The sequence below is a fragment of the Sander vitreus genome, chromosome 22 (genome assembly GCF_031162955.1).
Source record: "Sander vitreus isolate 19-12246 chromosome 22, sanVit1, whole genome shotgun sequence".
Taxonomy (NCBI): domain Eukaryota; kingdom Metazoa; phylum Chordata; class Actinopteri; order Perciformes; family Percidae; genus Sander; species Sander vitreus.
Window position 1 is genome coordinate 6,598,913 of NC_135876.1, and position 18,079 is coordinate 6,616,991.

The window sequence follows — 18,079 nt, forward strand, 5'->3', positions numbered from 1 at the left end:
CTTAAAAATCCAGGAAAAGACAACACTTGATGCTATGACGCTATCCCGAAATCTAAGATGATATCTAGTCTCATATCACGATATTGATATATCAATATATTGTAAATTAAAACTGTAGGCAAATGTAGGGTATACCGCCCAGTCCTAGTTAGAGTTGATAGATAAAACGGAGGCTACAATTGGCACAGGCTCTCCAAAATTGAACAGAAGATTTAAAAAACGTTGCATGTTCTGATGAGTCTGGAATTCTGCTGCGACTTTCAAAAAAATCTGTTAGATATGTTTCCATCACCTTGTTGAATCTATGCCATGAAGAATGAAGGTAGTTCTGAAGGCAAAGAGGGGTCCAACCCAATACTAGCAAGGTGTACCTAATAATGTGGTCAGTGAGTGTATTTTGGTTTGTGTGGCAACAGTGTGTGTGTGCGCAGGTTACTTTGGCATTACTCATGCTGGCACAATGAGGCAGTGTAGGGCACACACACACACACACACACACACACACACACATACACACACACAGTACACAACACAGGAAGCCATAGACAGCATGTATGACATGCTCGTAGCAATGGCGCACCACAGAGACAGGGTACATATTCATGAAGGTAGAGGAGACCATTAGCATTTAAGGAAAAACAATGCCTGCAATATGTGTGTGTGTGTGTGTGTAATACCTGGTGTTAAAGTCACTACCAATTTAAATGGACATGTGAGATTAGTCAAAAAGTGTGTGTGCACGCACTACAGGGCTGTTTGCATTTATATGTAGTTATGCTAATAGCTTGATGGGAAAAACACATGTGCTTAATAGAGCACTTGTGGTTCTTAGTTACATTACTGAGGCTAGAGACTATTAGGGAGTCAACTGAAGTAGGCAGTCTGCCTTTAATGTTAGTTGGGAAGTTTGTTTGTTCATGTCTATGCGGGCCTTTTCCACTTTATATGTTAATTTGTGAAATTGTTTACCAGCCAATGTGTATCTAAACACTCGTGAGATCGAGGGCGTCTGTGCAGCAGCAGTGTGTGTGGATAAGTGTGTATGTTTGTCTGGAGTCCTTCTCCGTCTCTGCTGGTTGACAGACTGTGTCAGAGGCTGCCTGGGAAATGATGTTTCCACCTGTGACACCTGTGAGTCTAGTTCTCTCTCTTTCTTTCTCTCTGTCTCTCTCACTGTCCATTTCTCTTCCCTCTCACCTTAATGAGAATTGACACCTATCCTCCACTCTGTCATCTACATCCAGATCGCGGTCCAAGCCATCGTGACGGTAGTAGTCTACCTATTGTATATTAAGGTTGTGACAGTGCCCCTAGTGGTCCATGTGGAGGAGTGATTTCTCTGTTTTAAGGTTACTTCTCTTCTACTTGCTCAACTGTTGCCTTCTGTGATCACACTTCCAGAAGCTAGAAATAATTTAGAATCTGAATAGGTTTTTCAGCGCAGGCACCATGCAAGCATTCCTATTTCTTTCAAACCAACATGTTTTTAGGGGTTAGGATATGCCAATATTTTCTCAATATTTGGGGGGGGGAAAGAGTCTCTGAGGAAGGAGTGTGATATGTTTGGAATAGTACACATCCTTACAAGGTTATTTTGTGATGATCTACAAATGGTTAGTATTCAGTATTACCCCCATAACTGAATCATTATGGGTAAACTTAAAACTTGCAGACAGAATCCGAAGGGCTTCCAAGAGATTATAGTCATACAATCAAATCAGTTGTACAAACATATAACTGAAAGAAATTGCACCGTATTACTCATTTCACAGTAGGCCATTACCTGATTTGAGCTGTATATGCACCCTTTCCTCCTGCAGGTAGTAAAACATAATGCAGGTGGTATGCAGGGCTGCTATGATAGCAGCGGTTGGTATGGTAATAACAGCACGTGCGCTGGTTTGCCTGACTCTCAGTGATGTTGTATAATTTTACCTTTTTAAATAATTAAAAAAAAGAATTGTATGCATTATTCTGCTGTGGTTCAAGTAAGAAAAATGTGCAGAATATTATCCATCCATCTTCGTCCGCTTATCCGGTAAATATTAAGGATAAACATATTTTTGGTCAATATAACTGGCCACAGGAAATTAATGGGAAAGAAAATGAAATTTCTTCACTTTAAATAGTCCCAAACCCACTAAAAAAACAGGCCTTAATGAAAAAAATGACACAGTGTCCGACAGTGTGTATAGCTGCATGTTATCCTAAAATCCAGAATTTACACTAGTTTGTACGCTGTCTGATGGATTTTGACTATAAATCCAGTTTTGCTACTTTTGTTGAAATGGAATGTGTCCTCTCGTGCGAACAGAACAACAACTGGCCCAGTCTCAACTGAGATAAAAAAAAAACAGCATTCTGTGCAGAGACAGCTGCTGATTCTGAGGACAGAGAGATGAGACAGACAGGATATACATCTATCTGAAACATGACGCATCAATAATTACATGCTGACTAAAACACCAAAGTAAGTGGTCATCTTGTTTTCAATTTTGCAGTTTTGACCGAGTCAAGAGCAGCTTAGATTGTTGCATGTTTAAATATCCTCAATTATATGGATCAAAAAGTTAGCCTCCTCTAATATGATTTCCACACAAGTTTCACTTTTAACTATAGAAAATGCACTACATCTGTAAGTTGTTAATGTTTAATACGCACAGGCACATAACCAGGCAGACCCCCCCTACTGGAAATACGTTCCCAAGCGATGCCTGGCTCCTCCGGAGACTTTCTTACATTCTAAGAACAATAAAGCTCTCAAATCCTAATCATAGTACAATAACATTTACAAAACCACAGCTTAAGCTTTCTGCACTGTACAGTAATTATATGGGGAAAACTGTAAACTTCTGTTCACACAGTACTGTGTAATTACATGAGCTTAACTGTCTTGTAATAAGTTATAATAAACTGTAATTAATGTATAAGGACATAGGGTTAATAAAGTGCAATAAAAAGGTACTAATGTGGCCTAATGTTGCATTTTAATTGATATAGTAAAAGGATAGTAATGCTTTCACAGAAGTGGTAGGTTTTCTTTACTTGCACAGTTAATTATTGTGCATGTATAAGCAGCTACAGTAAATCAAAAGAAACAACACACCGTGGGTCACTGAATAAAATAGCACGAGGATGCAGAGAGGTTCTGTTGTTGGGAGGAGACACATTCTCAGTCTCTCAAAGAGCATCATCTTCAAAGTCAAGTTACTTTGCTTCAGTACTTTATATGTAAGGGATTACACTTGTGGTGATTCTGCAAATTTCTCAAACAAGGGACTTTGTATTTTGTCTTGGTTAGATGTTGCATTTCAAGGAAACCTTGCAACTTTTTTGCTTTTGTTTGTAGGAAAGCTGAGTTGACTAACTCCTTGTCACTGAACATCTTTAAATGATATGATCTCTGATTTTTAAACTATCATTTCTTGATTGATTTTCAACTGATTGTAGAACACCAACAAATGTAATGTTTGCACACTTAACAGTGCCAAAAGGGAAAGACATGGACTGGGACCCCAGTTAGAGGGAGGGAATGGACACACCCTGCAACTGCACTTTATTAACTTGTGGGATGAAAACCAGGTGGAAACTAGAACCATTCCTTCTGCATCTGAGACGGATCTACTTGTATTATGAGCTGCCATGATTATACACTAAATTGTGTTTCTGACACTGGTCTGCATTCCATTCCTGGGAGAAATAAAAACCTTCATCTTCTTATTTATCCAGACTATTCTGCGAAGCCACTATATAAACCAGTGTGTGTGTTATCTATTGTACTGTAAATCATTTAGACGTGGTCCTTCCTGTTTGGCTTTGGATTCAAACTAATGAAGGAGGAGGCAGACACTGCAAAGGGAATTAATGTGACGGGTCAGGACCCGATGCTCAAATGAACTTAGTGCAGATATGCAAAGTAATAATTTACAACCTTTATTTATTCAGTGAAACCTGACTGAAGACACATGCTGGTTTCCATCCCCTCCCTGATTCACAATCACAATCACACGCCCTCTAACCCTACATACATCCTGGACTTAACCCCTGTGTTGACTTCACGTCGACCATGCAACTTTTTGTTTTCCCGAGTCAACATTTTTAATAAAAACTTTTTTTTTCGGTGGTTTTGGTCTTCTTTTTCAACGTTTATATCGCTTTCCTCGACATTTTTGTCACTTCTCGACACTTTTGTCACTTTTCCGATGTCTTTGTCGATTTTTTTCTGCGCTTTTTTTGACGTTTATGTTTTTTTTCCCAACGTTCTTTTATCATTTTTTTTTTTTCAAATGCTATAAAATTGAATAAAACACCCAAATTCAATGAAAGTAGTGAACTGATCATGTATTTTACTTGTAAAGATTGTTGTATGGAACCATCCACTTTATTTTTTTGGACAATTTGGTTGAAAGAAACCCAAATTTGTGATAGAGAAACTTTTTGAAAATTAGTCAAATTTGACCCAAGGACAACAGGAGGGTTAACCAATGCAAGCACACTCTTCTACATCTGGCAGACAAGTAGCCAGTCATTGCAATGCATATAAATGCATAGGTTTTACTGTACCACCTGGTCTGATTTCAACCAGCAACCAACTTCTATTCACAAGCCACTTTCACTATATATAATATATAATACTACCACCATCTAGCAAATAAAAAGAGAAGTAAAAGTATTAATAGCAATACTAATGAAACAGTCTGTAATACAGCAGCAACAAATAAAAGCTTGGATATTTGTACATTAACATTTTAACAAAGATCTAAAAGCATGAGGCTGTAATATTTATAGCCCGTTTTATGATCATTTGATGCCCGTAAAGCTCATGTGGTATAACAACGGTTCATAACAACAGGACAGCACTGAGCACCTGCAACAGAAGGCAAAACAGGCGTATGTCTTCACACAGTAAAACGTGCAATAACAAGAACCGTGTAATCGCACATACAGAGAACGCACACACCCATTAGATATTGGCTAGGGATGTCAAGAAAAAAAGAAAGTAGGTCAATTCATGTGTCTTGTGTGAGATGGGATTTCTGCCTCCAAAACAACCATTTATCTTGGGGGCCTACACGTTAAAACACTAACACGTGGGCTATTATTCACTAGAAACCTACTGAGGGGAAGACTGAAACAGAGGGAATTTTTATAGAGGGGCAGATAAGAATGTACTTTTACAAAATTCTACAAGAGAGATGAGCAGATTATTAAAGAATGGGGTCTTTAATTGATTGTTTACATTAGTCTTTTTTTAGCTTATAATAACCACTAGCAGATGCTAAAATGGCCTTTGGATTACCCCTACATTAAGAGAATAAAGTTAGCCAGGATTAAATTAATTTTACAAGCCAACTGACTGGCCATTCTGTGTTTGAACAAAGTCACATACAGTGATGGTACTGGAAAAAAAAGAGAAAAGAGAGTTTGTTAAATTCCACCGGGTGAAAAAAGGACAAGAAGAGAACCTGAATTACAATCATGTTACAAGCCAACCAGCCACTTTTGTGCTTTGTGTATGCACTGTGTGCGTATAGCTGTGGGCTTGGCAAGGCACCTCCCATGAGAAAGGAAAGCTGCATAATACTGGAGGCCAGAGGTGAGACTTTCACAGCTCTGCACAATACATATTCAATACGTACCGGGCCCTGGCTTTACTGTTGCAAGAGCTTAATTAAAAAGTAACAGTTCCAATACATTGGAGTCTGGCTGACCCACACCCCCTCTCAGTATGCCTGTTAACGCTGTGTGTGTGTGTGTGTGTGTGTGTGTGTGTGTGTGTGTATTGGGATTTTGAGGGCACTTGAAAAAGGAAAATGAGAAACAGTAAAAGTCAGTCAGATAGAGGATACACAATTGGTGTGTTTAAGCAGCTGTTAGCATTTGAGTGAAAGAGAATGTGTGTTTGTGCATGCATGTGTGTGTGTGTGTGTGTGTGTGTGTGTGTGTGTGTGTGTGTGTGTGTGACTTTGAGGACATGAATAATTCACTATAACCCTAGGCAATGGTATACAGCACACTTCCGCATTGTGTGTGCACACGTCATGCACGTGTAAGTGTGTGTGGTTGTGTGTATGTCTGGAATGTGTATGTGTGTGTGTAAATGGAGTGTGAGGAAGTTTGAGTGCTGTTCAGCCATATGCTGTTGACCTAATCCACTATGACAAACCTCTGACATCACATGAACAACCTAAATCTACCCATTCATAATAAATGAGAGAAAGAGAAAGTGCGAGAAATAGAGAGAGCGCAATAGAGTGAGAGAGAGCGATAGAGAGAGCGGGAGAGAGCGAGAGAGAGAGAGAGAGTGAGAGAGAGAGAGAGCGAGAGAGAGAGTGAGAGAGAGCGTGCATGCGAAAGAGAGAGAGAGAAAGTAGAGAGTCTCCAGGGAAAAAGAAATAAAAATACTAAAGAAATGAATAAATAAACTGAGCATCTCTATTTGTGGCAGCCAGCATTTCACCTTTAAAAAAGGTAATGTGGTTCTGCCACAACCAGCCAATCTGAAACAAGAAGAACAATCTTTTGAAATAAAAAATGACGCACTATAAATATCAAAAAAGGAAGAGTTAGTAACAACCTGCGTTTAGTGTAAAAGTAGTCCCTGTATCTGTTCTAAAAGGCAGCCTTTAAGTGACATCAATAAAAAAAAAGAAAAAAAAGAGTGCAGTGCTGAAATCTCATTCTTGTTTTTTTCTTGGTCTGTAAGGATTTCTTTGCTTAACCGGTCGTGTTCTTAAGAGACTTAGTTCTCTGACAAGTTTGATGAGCCCCAACTTAATATTTTATTATGAGGGTGCTCCAGTCGGGCTGCAGTCAGTAGATGGAGTGGGATGCGGAAATCCCACGGTGGGTTGGGGCTGGAGAGGTGGAGGTACTGTAACTGAGTTTTTTTACTCACAGTATGACTGCTGCTGAGTCATCCATTATTTAAAACACACACACACACACACACACACACACACACACACACACACACACACACGGCCACACGTGCTTTGCTATGTACTGTATACTACACACACAGTCACACAACTGCATATTTACCCAAATGTTACCAACATTTTGGGATGCAAAATTGCATTACTTTCCCGTAACAAACTGATATGATGTGATATGAAAATGTTGTATTCTGGTTTGTTAAGGCAAATCATCAGATTTACACTACTAAGGAAAGCCATCACACTATGCAATTAATGTAGGTAATAGCTTGCAATAAGTGAAAATGCGCATATATATATATATATATATAGGTATTTCTATTGCTTTTCACTCATTTCTGCAGAATCAGAAAATGCCCAGCTTTCTTCACATAGGACCTAAAGTCGCTATAAATAATTCAGCCGACTCCACCCCAAAGTAAAACCAACCCACTGCTCACCATTCATTCTGACCGGGCAGCTCGTGGATCCAGGGCACCGGGTATTCTCCCATGAAGCCCATGTCATCGTGGGAACTGGAGGATGATTGGTCGGAAAGGTGGGCAGGAAGCAGGGGCGGCCTATCGTCTTCGATCATCACTATGTCGTCCTGCGGCATGTTCACAGTGGGAGAGAGCTGGTAGTTACCTAAGAGAGAGGGGGAAGTAAAGAGATTAGTTTCTTTTATACAATTATACAACACAACAAGACATCAATGCTCAAGGTTTTTTAAATTAGTGGTGTCTGATAAGTGTGACAAAATCAGACTGAGAAAATGTATGCACGTGCTGAAGCAAAGTATGCACACATATTCCTCCACAGACACGTTTGTGTAATCACAAACAATGTTATCTTACTTTGTAATAACCAAGATAATATAGACACAGATAACTTTGGCCAAAATAATTGTACTATGGAATTTTCCTATCAGGACATGCCTGAAGGATACCAACATTTCTCAAAAAGAAAATCATTCTGCTTATAAGGTACAGCTAAACAAAGCCGCATGCATACAGAGATGCTGCAGGCTTATTACACTCATTAAAATACACAAACATTAACAGAACAGACCCAGTCTCTGGCCAGACAAAAGTTGTAGATCTGAATAGTTTTATCATTGCTCCTTCACTCTTCTCCAAGGACAAATATGAGCAGAAGAAGAGCTCCCCTGATCTGTATTCTGCCCTGCCTGAGCCTCCCTGCTGAGGACTTGTTTGAATCGCTCCTTGGCTGCTCCTCAGAGTCAAAGTCAATGGGGAATGTTCTGCAGCGGTTGGCACTCAGCAACGAGGGCAGGAGAAGGGCTGTTCAACGGCATGAGAAGTGGAATTACGATGCAGAGGTGGAAGACTCACTCGCAAATTGATCATTGCATGACTTATGTATGGACATAGACACGTGAACACAAAAGTCAAGACAAGTGACGAGATCAGCCTTTAAGCACACACCTGCTTGCTATTAGACGTAGGTTTACTGAAATGCTGGACTTCCTATGGCCTTTGCTTTTGTTTCAATAATCGGAGAGCCGTTTTGCAAATGTAATAGCTTAGGAACAATTGTGTAATCACTAACAGCAGAGAACAATATTTACCCTGGCAGGATCCCAACATGAATCTAACAGGAATTTCATTTCACTGGGGCCAGACGAATGATAAATGCATAGTGTGGAAGGAAATCTGAAGACCAATCAACGCGACAATGAGGTGTATAATGTAGTTAAGTTATTTGAAGGGGGAACATTTTTTTTTAAGAAAAACAAGATACAAAACAAAACAGCTGTTTTTTGACTAAAGTCAAACGACAAACAGAAAATCAAGCCGAAATAGTGTATATTCTAGGATATTTTTCATACATGTCAGGACTAGAGGTCTTATCAGTGGCATGTGATAAAAGAGATTTATTATACTGTGTGTGAATACATGTTCCATGCCAAAGGCTTCAAATTCAGTGTTGCAGTGGATGTGCTAAATAGTACCACCAAAATGTTATTTTACTTTGCAAGCCTGGTAAGTCATAATTCATTCTAATGAAACAAAATAATTCAGGATAGGACAAGTTGCTTTATACCATGAACAGAAAACTTTCTCCAAAGCCTGCCCTGGTACAGTACTTACGCCTCTGTTAATTGATTCTTTTGATATCCTTATCCCTTTGTCTATGGACTGCTCATCTTAACCAGTTAAGATGGCTGCCAACACTGTCCAGGTGAAATGAAGGCCATTTCTCACTTGGACAGCTTGACAGAGAACCATGGGTAATTGAATTCACCCTGTACTGTAAATCAGCAGGACTGGAGTAATGACAGTGATCAACTCCAGGAAGTCGTTTCGACTAAGCTAGACCTATCACTTTCATAGCAGACAGACCAAGTAGCAAGAAGTTAAATTATAGCTGGGTATCAATAATCATTTATCTTTAATGATGTCTTCTTTATATCATTAGTTGTGGCATGCACTTTTGTTGTATCAAAAAAAGTACAATAGTTCCGGTTTGTCCTCCAATTCAACCAATGTACCAGTTTGTCTCGTTATTGTGACAATTTCCACAGCTCTTAGGAAAACTGATGATAAAGAGGCATTTACCATATCGCAGCTCATGGTCATAACTATGTGTGTAGGTTTGTATAAGTATCAATAATGTGTACATGGTTTAGAGAATCTATATTCTATCAATATTCTCTGTTCTATGTTTTTTCATATGCCTTAACCTCTATACAACAGTTTAGGTTGTCCTTGCACAACTTATCTAAATCAGTTCTCAAACACTCTTCCTTCCCTCCTTCGTTGTCAGTGTCTCTGCTTTACAGTCCGTTTAGCAAAGGCGCGGCAGTGTCAATAACTGATGCCCTGCAGTTGTGTGTCCACAGGGGCCATTCTTAAACCAGCCTTTACTTTCCCTTAGCCGCTGAGTGGCGTTACCCTTTCGGTTGCATCAGCGACACTGAGAATTTCACTACAGAAGCCACCTGGAAAACACATGCCGTATAGTGGTAATGTAAAAGAAGCTCTGTAATAGCTTTAGAGTGTGTTTCAAGTATACCATGCCAATGGACACATTTGAATTCCCAATATCTCTCTTAAAGACAATACATAACTCATAATCACCTTACATTCACTTATGTCAGCAGACCACTTTTGCTAGCAGAGGACACCGTTTTAATTAGAAACTCGGCAAGCTTCCCTCTCCCAGCTTAATGAAATATTTCCAGTCAGGACCTCTTGACACAAGTAGCCAACTCTGCAGGTGAAGAGTTGTTAAAGTCATCCCACTTCCATCTTGGCTAAGTAGCTCTAGGACACATACACTCACACAATGAATGGCTAGTGGACAGGTATAGTTGGGGCCACGCTGATTTGAAAGGTGAAAATAATTAGAGAAACTGCAGCACTTGCTTTTCTGCAGCTGTCAGCATAATAAGCATAGAGGGAAATAACCCAACCATCGACCCCCAATACAATGAAGCACACAACACTAAAGTAGATTTGAACAGCTGTAGACCAAAAGAAAATAAGTTCTTAGGGGCACTACGTTTATTGTGTTTGGTTTACTGACTGACAAAGATAACAAGCAAAAGGCAGAGTGGGGGGAAAATCTGGAGAGACAGCACCTTCAGTGGTGTTTTGGTGCAGTGGGGTGTTCATGGAGCTGCTCACTCACTGTTTTAACACAGTCGTCTTTTACCAGCTCCTCACAGTCGGTGACAAGTGGAAAAAAGGGCAGGTGACAGTACCAGCAGTTTGCTTCCTTTTCGCAAGCCAGATCAACAGACGGTGTATATGTGTGTGTTCGCACCAGAACTAGCTGGTGACTGAGGCAGTTGATAGTCAAGGTTGTTCATTATGGAGAGATGATTCGGAATGCAAACGCAAATTGCTGATGAAATAAGGAGTGTTGTTTCTGTTGTTGACGTCATTTTGCTCAGGGAAGGTCATCTGAGCTTTTTGCTAACTGGTACAATAGGTGCTTTCTGACCGGATAGTACTTGTACTTTTTAGAGGAAAAGTACACTTCTAAGCAGTTCTAAGAACTACTCTCCCCCAAAATCTTTTTTTCCGTTTGCATTCCCACTGGCCAAGTGGCCATAGGGACTGGTAGGAGGGGTAAGGGAGTGATGCAAGCACGGCAACGGTCTTTATAGCATCGTCACTAGACCTTAGCGCCACATACAACAACAAAGCAGCATGGAGGAGGCCGTACATGGCCAGCAGTGCCTGCACCTCTGCATCAGTCCACTTTTCCGAGTTCCGCATTCCGTCCATTCTCGTAATGTTTTGCTCAACACAAACACTTATTATACTCGGAACAGACCCCGCCTCTGCCTGCTGCTGCGCTGTGGACGTGTGTGTGTGTGTGTGTGTGTGTGTGTGTGTGTGTGTGTGTGTGTGTGTTTGACGGCCGGCGAGCCGCAGGACACGCTTGTGGAGTTTAACTCCGAAAAGACAGTTAACCACAGGTTCCCGTTAATCTTATGATGGACATGTGTTGTGATATTTAAACAAACGAACCGTCAACGGCGAAATAAAAGCCTCTTATTTACGAGAGCGGTCTGAGAGACCTCCAGCTCACAGCGAGGTGTCTGAGCACGACTGGTCGAGCAACGAGCTAGAGACTGCCTATATTCAAAATCAAAACAGTTAATTTCTCGCCTAAAACATTGTCAGAAGTGAATTTACTGATGAATAAGATGGTGAAAATTGTTAAAAATGTCACGTTGTTGGTTGTTGCTCTGCCTGTAAGTTCCGAGTTGGCAGTGGGCGTGACTTATAAGTTTCGACCAATCAAGTACACCTAGGAAAAGGGAAAAGGGAAAAGACCCCGCTCTGGAGTAGGAGCTAAAAAAGTACGCTACTGTGGCCAGAGGAACTTAAAAATCGGAACACGACGAAAGAAGTGTTCTAGGAACATTTAGTTCTAAGAACTGCAAAAATCCCTCTGGTCGGAAAGCCCCTATTGACTGCATTTATATAGCGCTATTCTAACCTTAGCGACCATCTAAAGCGCTTTACAACACAAGCCAGCATTCACCCATTCACACACACATTCATGCACTGGTGGCAGAGGCTACCTGCACATCAGGAGCAATACACATTCACACACACACACACACACACACACACACACACACACACACACACACACACTGCTGTTCAGTATCTCGCCCCAAGAAGCTTTGAAATGTAGACTGCAGGGACCAGGGATCGAACCATCACCAGCTGATTAGTGGATGGCCGCTCTACCTCCTCAGCTACAGCTGCTCTGAAGCAACATTTACTTCTTAGTTCCCCTGCCTAATGGCACCAGCATCTAAACCTGTGAGTGCTGTGAATGAGGCGATTCTTTCCACCACTGTTATTCAGCCTGTGATGACCTCTACAATCCTTAAACACTGGAGCCTTTCACTCAGTTCGTGGAATGAAGCAAAACATAAGCTAAAACATAAATATCACGATGCCATCACAAATAACTCAGCAGTCAGTGTAGATAAGATCACATGGGGCTAAAAACATTCTCCAATTGTAATTAATGGTTCACAGAAGCTGGCTCTTTCACAAAGGGAGCATTTGGTATTTGTTAAAAGAGCTTCTGATTCATGCCTACCATACATGGAGCCAGGGAAAGAGTTCTCTGGCAACATGTGCCACTGTGGCCTTTGTCACACTGTAATTAAAGATAGCTTTTCATGAGTCACGCTGACAGAAGCAGACGCATACTACCCACCACCTCAGCTCCGACCATTACAGTCACCATCCATCCTGATAAAAACAAACACAAGTTGTTGGGTGGGGCCTACCATGAGGCATAATATTGTATTGTGAAGGCAAAACAGGATCACAGTGTGATTACAGTGGCTGTTCATTTCAATGCCATTTTATCTTAACATAGGTTCATTGACAAAATATTTCCATCACTAAAACAGAAACATGAAAGAAAGGAAGTGTGTTTCAGTTTACGCTTGAATGAACTGAGCTGTACACATGTAGACTGCCACATTATAGTCATGCCATCCTATCTGTCCACCCACTGTATATCATCTTTTGGATAAGAACTCATAAAAAAAATGGTAAATGTGCAAAGGAAATCTTCCAGTAAAAGTAGCCTATCCTTATGCCACACACTTAAAATAACCCACTTAAATAGTACAATCAGTATAGTTAAAGTCACAGTTCCACCACTGTACTGAAGCACACTCAGCCCTCTGGCCAGCCATGTTCGACATGTGGAAGCTATTCCACGGTATGGAAGCAGAGATGTTCTTCCTCCCTACAGTATGGTAGAGAGTGAAGACAGAGACAGATGAGCTCTCTGGCTCGAGAGGCCACCTGGCTGCATCTATCCAAACGGACCAGAACTTAACTCTTCTCTTTCTCTGCCCTCTGACCAAGCGTTGCCCGTTGAAACATTGAGCTGTAAGGTGAGAGGTCACACTAATAGCCCCACTCCATCTTCTTTCTCCTACATGATTTCCACCATCTCCGTCCATCACACAGTCTTACACTTTCTCTCTCTCTCGTCCTCCCTCCCTCAGTGACACTTTGGCCTATTGATCTGACTGGAGGAGAGATCATTAGTTGATCCACGCTGCTACGGCTATCAAGCCCATTTACGGATTGCAGCCAGTAATCATCGTAAGTACACACCGGTAACAACCAAAGCCTCATTATCACCAGGGGATATTGGTGCCATTTTCTAAAGGAGCTTTCACATCTGTAGTTTGGGTCATTTGGTCCAGACCAAGAGAACAAAATATATATTGTTGCCTTTAAGTTCTGGTCCGGTTCGTGTTTACACTGACTTTTTACAAGCGCATCAAGAGCAATATACATGAAGTTATACAGACTGACAAGTAACTCACTGATTGGACAATTTTGGTAATGTCATCCTGCATCATCAGGACCCATGTGGGGAAACGAAGGTCTTGTGACTGACTGTGTATTAATGTTCTCTGGTGTCACAAAGAGCTCGCGAATAAATAACTGATTATAAGCAGTATTAGTATTATGACCAAAACGACCAAATGTTATGCATAGGTTGCAACAGGTTGATACAACAGAAAAAATAGGTGTCTTATTCAGAAATATTACAGGCCTTATTATGGTGGGATCTATGTCACACACTTAATGACCTGCCAATGTACACACAGGGTACAAGCACAATAGAAAGCACAACAGACCGCTAATATTGCTTCCTGAATAGTTTACACGAATCAGCAGATGGATTTATTAGCAGACTGAGACCCACCTTTACAAGCTCTCTCAGCCCTGTTGTTTGATCCACACCAGGCTTTCATTGGCAGCTTTTACACCCACCCAAACCAACTAACTGGACAAGTGCACCACCAGAGTTTGTTTTAACCAAACCAAACAGATTAGTTGTGAAAGCACCCTACAGCAACAGTGTTTCACTATGTTCCATGAGGGATCCCCTTGCCATTGCAATTGCTCAGAACATATAGTTGATTGGCTTCATGATAGTGTTAATTGTTGGAGCTTGTATTGCAAGACAAATTTCCGTGTCTATGGACAATAAAGTGCTATCTATCTATCTATCTATCTATCTTAACTTTCTTGTAGAGAAACACAACGTGGCGATTCAGATGTCTAGGATTTGAAAAGGGGCACCAAACACTAAGATTTGCAGAGACATGTGGAGTTAATCTGTGGTTCCCATGGAACCAGGAACAGAGCACTCAGTGACCAGTCATAAGCAGTTTTTAGTGAGTCCTGCGCTAGGAGGTGTTGTCACGACCGTTCCTATGACCCCATACTGACAAAATGTGACTATTGTTGAACAACTGATTTGGTGACAGCTAAATGCAAAATATTTCCACACAACGTATGGAAGTCGATAATGCGGCCAAGATGCTGTCGCTACTGGCATAGGTGATCTTCTGTACAGCATCAAACTAAACTAACCACTTCTCTGGCATATATTACCTTGATGAGGCAAAAAAGGGTTTCCTATTCCAGAGGTCAACCCATCAACAGTGTTAAAAGAGGAGAGCTGACCACCTCAACCTTTTCAGACAAGCACCAGCTATGCCAACTGTAAGCCTGGGAGGAGCACGCTATGCATCCATACACTGAAGAAAAAGATATACTACTACTATATAGCAGAGAAGAAAAGGGAGAAGAAACACAGTTGGAAAATGAATGCAAGAAACAGCTAAACATATAATTCTATAAATGGAAGCTATTGTAGTGTATGCCCCACTAGCAAAATAGATGTCTGGAAAATGTTAAATCAAATACCTGATGCTTTGTCCTGTAATCATGAAACAAATTCCCTTTGTTTATTCTTTCAGACACAAACATGAATCTGTCATATCACAATATTACATCAAATAGATTTTAAATGTAGCATTGCTGACCTGCACACCCACACAGTTGTTTTCCCTCTGGTTAATTAGAGGTTGGGCGGAGCTATACTGGAAATATGTGAGGTCACCAAAACTTCATTAGCCAATAAGAATGACAATGGAGACATTTCTCTCAACCTAGGTGCCACAAAACTATCTGGAACAGTCTGTACACACCCACACGGTCCATGGAAGAGGTCTAATTAGACGAGTGTAGGTGGATCAGGTGTAGGTGGATCATGTGGCCCTAAATAGAAATCATGTTCTTGCATAACTGTACTTCACAAGGTGATATTATGTAATAGTTCTACAATCTTTTTTATATTATATTTGTTGTATCCCTCAATTGGAAACGATTTAATCTCTGCATTCTGAATTCCATGGAGCTGCTTCCGTTTCAGGTTCCTGCTACTGTGCATGCTGGCTCACTGTCACACTGTCATGACTTACTAGAACACTTGGATGGAACATAGCAGTGCTCGAAGTGGGCAGGTACTCACCGGTACGCAGTACCGGCACTTCTACATTTTCCTCTTAAGCGTACCTGCACTTTTTCTTGCGTACCGCTACTTCTCGCATGTAGCACAGACAGAGAAAGCGTCAGTGTCAGAGAGATTGGTAATGACCCTAACGTTACATAAACTACACTACCCAGAGGGCACTACGTGACTTACCTCAGATCTTGACGAAGCACGTAAAGGCAATCAGTCGGCCCACCCTATCAGAAGTTCACTTCTCCACGGACGCTAGTTCGAAAAAGCTGTCTGATGCCTGCCACCTGACCGTAACAGATTTTTCACTGCTGAAAACCTAGAAACTAAAAAGAAGTGTGTTGAGTTTGTAAGTCGTTATGTTAGCCTGGCTTCAGAAAGGTACTAAAAGAACGCGTGTGCCAGAGCCAGACACGTCAACACAGGTGCAAGTCCAACCAGAAACATCAGGTACGATTCATGAGCTTCAAACAACGTTAACGTTGATGTGAGCGGAAGAGCTAGCGTTAATGGGGAGTCTGAAGCTACCAACCTTAATGTTACCTTAGTCAATGACACCGACGTCAATAACGTGAGTAACGAAACACATGGATGGCCTGACTGTTGGTCAAGAGACCAAATGATGTATTTTTGCTCCACAAACAGCTGGCTCATTTTTAAAGATAACAAAACTGTCCTGCTGTGTAGCAGCATCCACCACACACACACACACACACACACACACACACACACACACACACACACAGTTTTTAGAAAATCTCAAAAGTCATAATGATTTGCCAATGCAAGAGAGTACCTGCACCTTTTTTTCCACTTTAAGCACTGGAACATAGCCATTGCTAATGTTATTAGTAACACCTGTGCTTTCCCTACTGTGAACATGCCCAAATGTCTGCTGTGAAAAAGGACTATTTAATGAATATAAGCATTACAATTTCAATTTTCAACAATATATTTTTAATTGCTACATTTTACATTATTTAAGATTACAGATATTAAACATATGTATGGCAAATGCACCTATTTTTGGTCAAATGAACACAGTGAATAAGTACACTAAAGCACAAGAAAAGGGAAAGTTCCAGGGTTAACACCATTTATGTCTCCGTCATTTTGTTACTAAAGCATGCTAATAGCACTCTCAAGCAGCCTGGACACCAAATTAAGGGAGGTCACTTTGCCTCATCTCCTGCACTGATGGCTGAGCATACAGAAAGGATGAGTCTGCAGACTGTGAAATACTGGAGGTGAGGGGACAGCAGGGTCAAGTCCTGGGAAGACAGTCCCACTTAAACACATTTAGGGAAGATTTTAGTGTGTGGGACAGCCAGAGGTTGGTGTATTCGTGTTAGTCTGTGTGTGTTTACTAATTTAATCCTTTTAATGAATAAATGTCCTCATAATGTTTAAAAAGAAATCACCCAAAGTGACAGAACTTTGCTGTTACAGGATTTTTCACCATCACCTGCACTGCACACTTACATCCTGTGAACACGTGCTTTCCATCAACAGCATGAGTCCGCTTGACTGGTTCCCACTTCCGGCCACCCCTTCCTCTCCCCCCTCACTCCTGTGGCTGTCCTAGGTGTGCATTGAGACTCGGGCACACAGCCAAACAGCCACATCCACAGAAAGTGTCTGTCCAAAGGCCTCAATTTTCACCCCAGCGTGTGGACCCCGCACCCAGCAGCACTTTTCAATTAGACAGAACGGAAGGCGAAGCCGGGTGTGATGCTAACAACCTTTGCGTTAGACCTCGGCTGTCGCTGTCACACTGTGCGCATGCAGGAGATTTCTTCTGTTCCATATTTCCTTCCCTTTAATTCACATTCTTCTTTTCTTTTTTTTCTGTTGTTCTTCCTATGACAGAGAAATAATCTCAGCCAATTCTCAATCATTTAACCCCAGTGAGTGGGGATAGAAGGAAAGCAGGACAAGAAAAGAAAAAGAACTCTCTGTCAGGAATTCTATTCATTTGAGCAGGGAGTCAAGCAGAACCTATCGTATGATCACCACCTGCTAGCTGTGGATTCAGCCCCTAGCCATGATGCATGGTGTGTGCATGTGTGAAGCTAAAGCTGACAATATCACAGCGTGTGAACGTGTGAGCACCCCCCCCCCCACACACACACACACACACACACACACACACAACCACACCACACCACACTGAATGTCAGCCCAACACAACAGGGAAGATCAAGGCAAAGTACCCTTACAATCAATGTGATGGCACTATACCAGCTTAATAGCACCTGTCTCCTTCCTGTGTCATTTGGTACTTTTCTTTGCTGTTGCCATGGTAATCATAATTC

The 18,079-nt window shown here is 41.2% G+C and overlaps 1 protein-coding gene across 13 annotated transcripts in view; it reads right to left on the reverse strand.

Annotated features, from left to right (window-relative positions):
* Positions 1 to 18,079, reverse strand: part of LOC144537414 (partitioning defective 3 homolog) — a 382,981-nt gene that overhangs the window by 133,389 nt on the left and 231,513 nt on the right. For all 13 annotated transcript variants that reach the window (XM_078281137.1, XM_078281139.1, XM_078281130.1 and 10 more), the window contains one exon: positions 7,379 to 7,565. In XM_078281137.1, coding sequence (XP_078137263.1) covers positions 7,379 to 7,565 — 187 coding nt within the window. The remainder of the gene's footprint in view (positions 1 to 7,378; positions 7,566 to 18,079) is intronic.